This window comes from Gossypium hirsutum, chromosome A10 (assembly GCF_007990345.1).
Source record: "Gossypium hirsutum isolate 1008001.06 chromosome A10, Gossypium_hirsutum_v2.1, whole genome shotgun sequence".
In the NCBI taxonomy this organism is placed as follows: domain Eukaryota; kingdom Viridiplantae; phylum Streptophyta; class Magnoliopsida; order Malvales; family Malvaceae; genus Gossypium; species Gossypium hirsutum.
The window spans coordinates 8,480,236-8,480,987 of NC_053433.1; the positions used below are offsets into that span (position 1 = coordinate 8,480,236).

The 752-nt window shown below is 36.0% G+C and overlaps 1 protein-coding gene across 1 annotated transcript; it reads left to right on the plus strand.

The window, feature by feature from the left end:
* LOC107895716 (probable disease resistance protein At4g27220) lies at nt 1-435 on the plus strand. Its single transcript, XM_016820947.1, has one exon. The coding sequence runs from the start codon at nt 1-3 to the stop codon at nt 433-435; it is 435 nt and encodes a 144-aa protein (XP_016676436.1).
* The last annotated feature ends 317 nt before the right edge of the window (nt 436-752 follow it).

Here is a 752-nt window from a genome sequence, read left to right on the forward strand (position 1 = left end):
ATGGATGACGAGGTTCAAAAGATAGGGGTTTGCGGGATGGGAGGAGTGGGGAAAACAAGCATTATGAAGGTTATAAACAATCAGATATTAAAGGAGACATGGAACTTCAATAGTGTGATTTGGATCACTGTATCAAAGGAAATGAGTACTGCCAAATTACAAAAAGACATTGCAAGTAAAATTGGAGTAACTTTTTCTGGTGATGAAGATGAAATAAAAAAGGCAGGGATGTTGTTTGAAACATTGTCTCGAAAAAGTAGGTTTTTGATGATCTTGGATGACCTATGGGACAAGATTTTCCTTGACAAGGTAGGAATCCCTGAGCCTTCTGCTGGGAGTAAAATAGTGCTAACAACGCGATCATTTGATGTGTGTCAACAAGTGGGTTGTTGTAGAGTAGTTAAAATAAATCCCTTAGCGGAAAAAGAGGCATAAAACTTGTTCTAAGAGAAACTGGGTCGAGTTGTTCTAAATATTCCAAATTTGGAACCCATTGCAAAATCAATTGCTAACCAGTGTGCAGGTTTGCCCTTGGCAATAATTAGTAGCTTCTTGGTAGAAACTAGGTAAGGTTAACGAATGAATTGATTTAGAAGCAGAAATTACTAGTGAATTGAAAACTGAAATTGATTTTAACTTCTGAATCTTGAATACATCACACCTTCATTCTTTTTAGTAATGTGTATTTATAGATCGTTTGCAACTGCTCTTAACGATTCTTAGCTATATCAACAGCTTTACTAACTGACTAA

Coding starts and splice junctions, on each gene's coding strand:
- LOC107895716 (XM_016820947.1), top strand. CDS start 1: ATGGATGACGAGGTTCAAAAGATAGGGGTTTGCGGGATGGGAGGAGTG.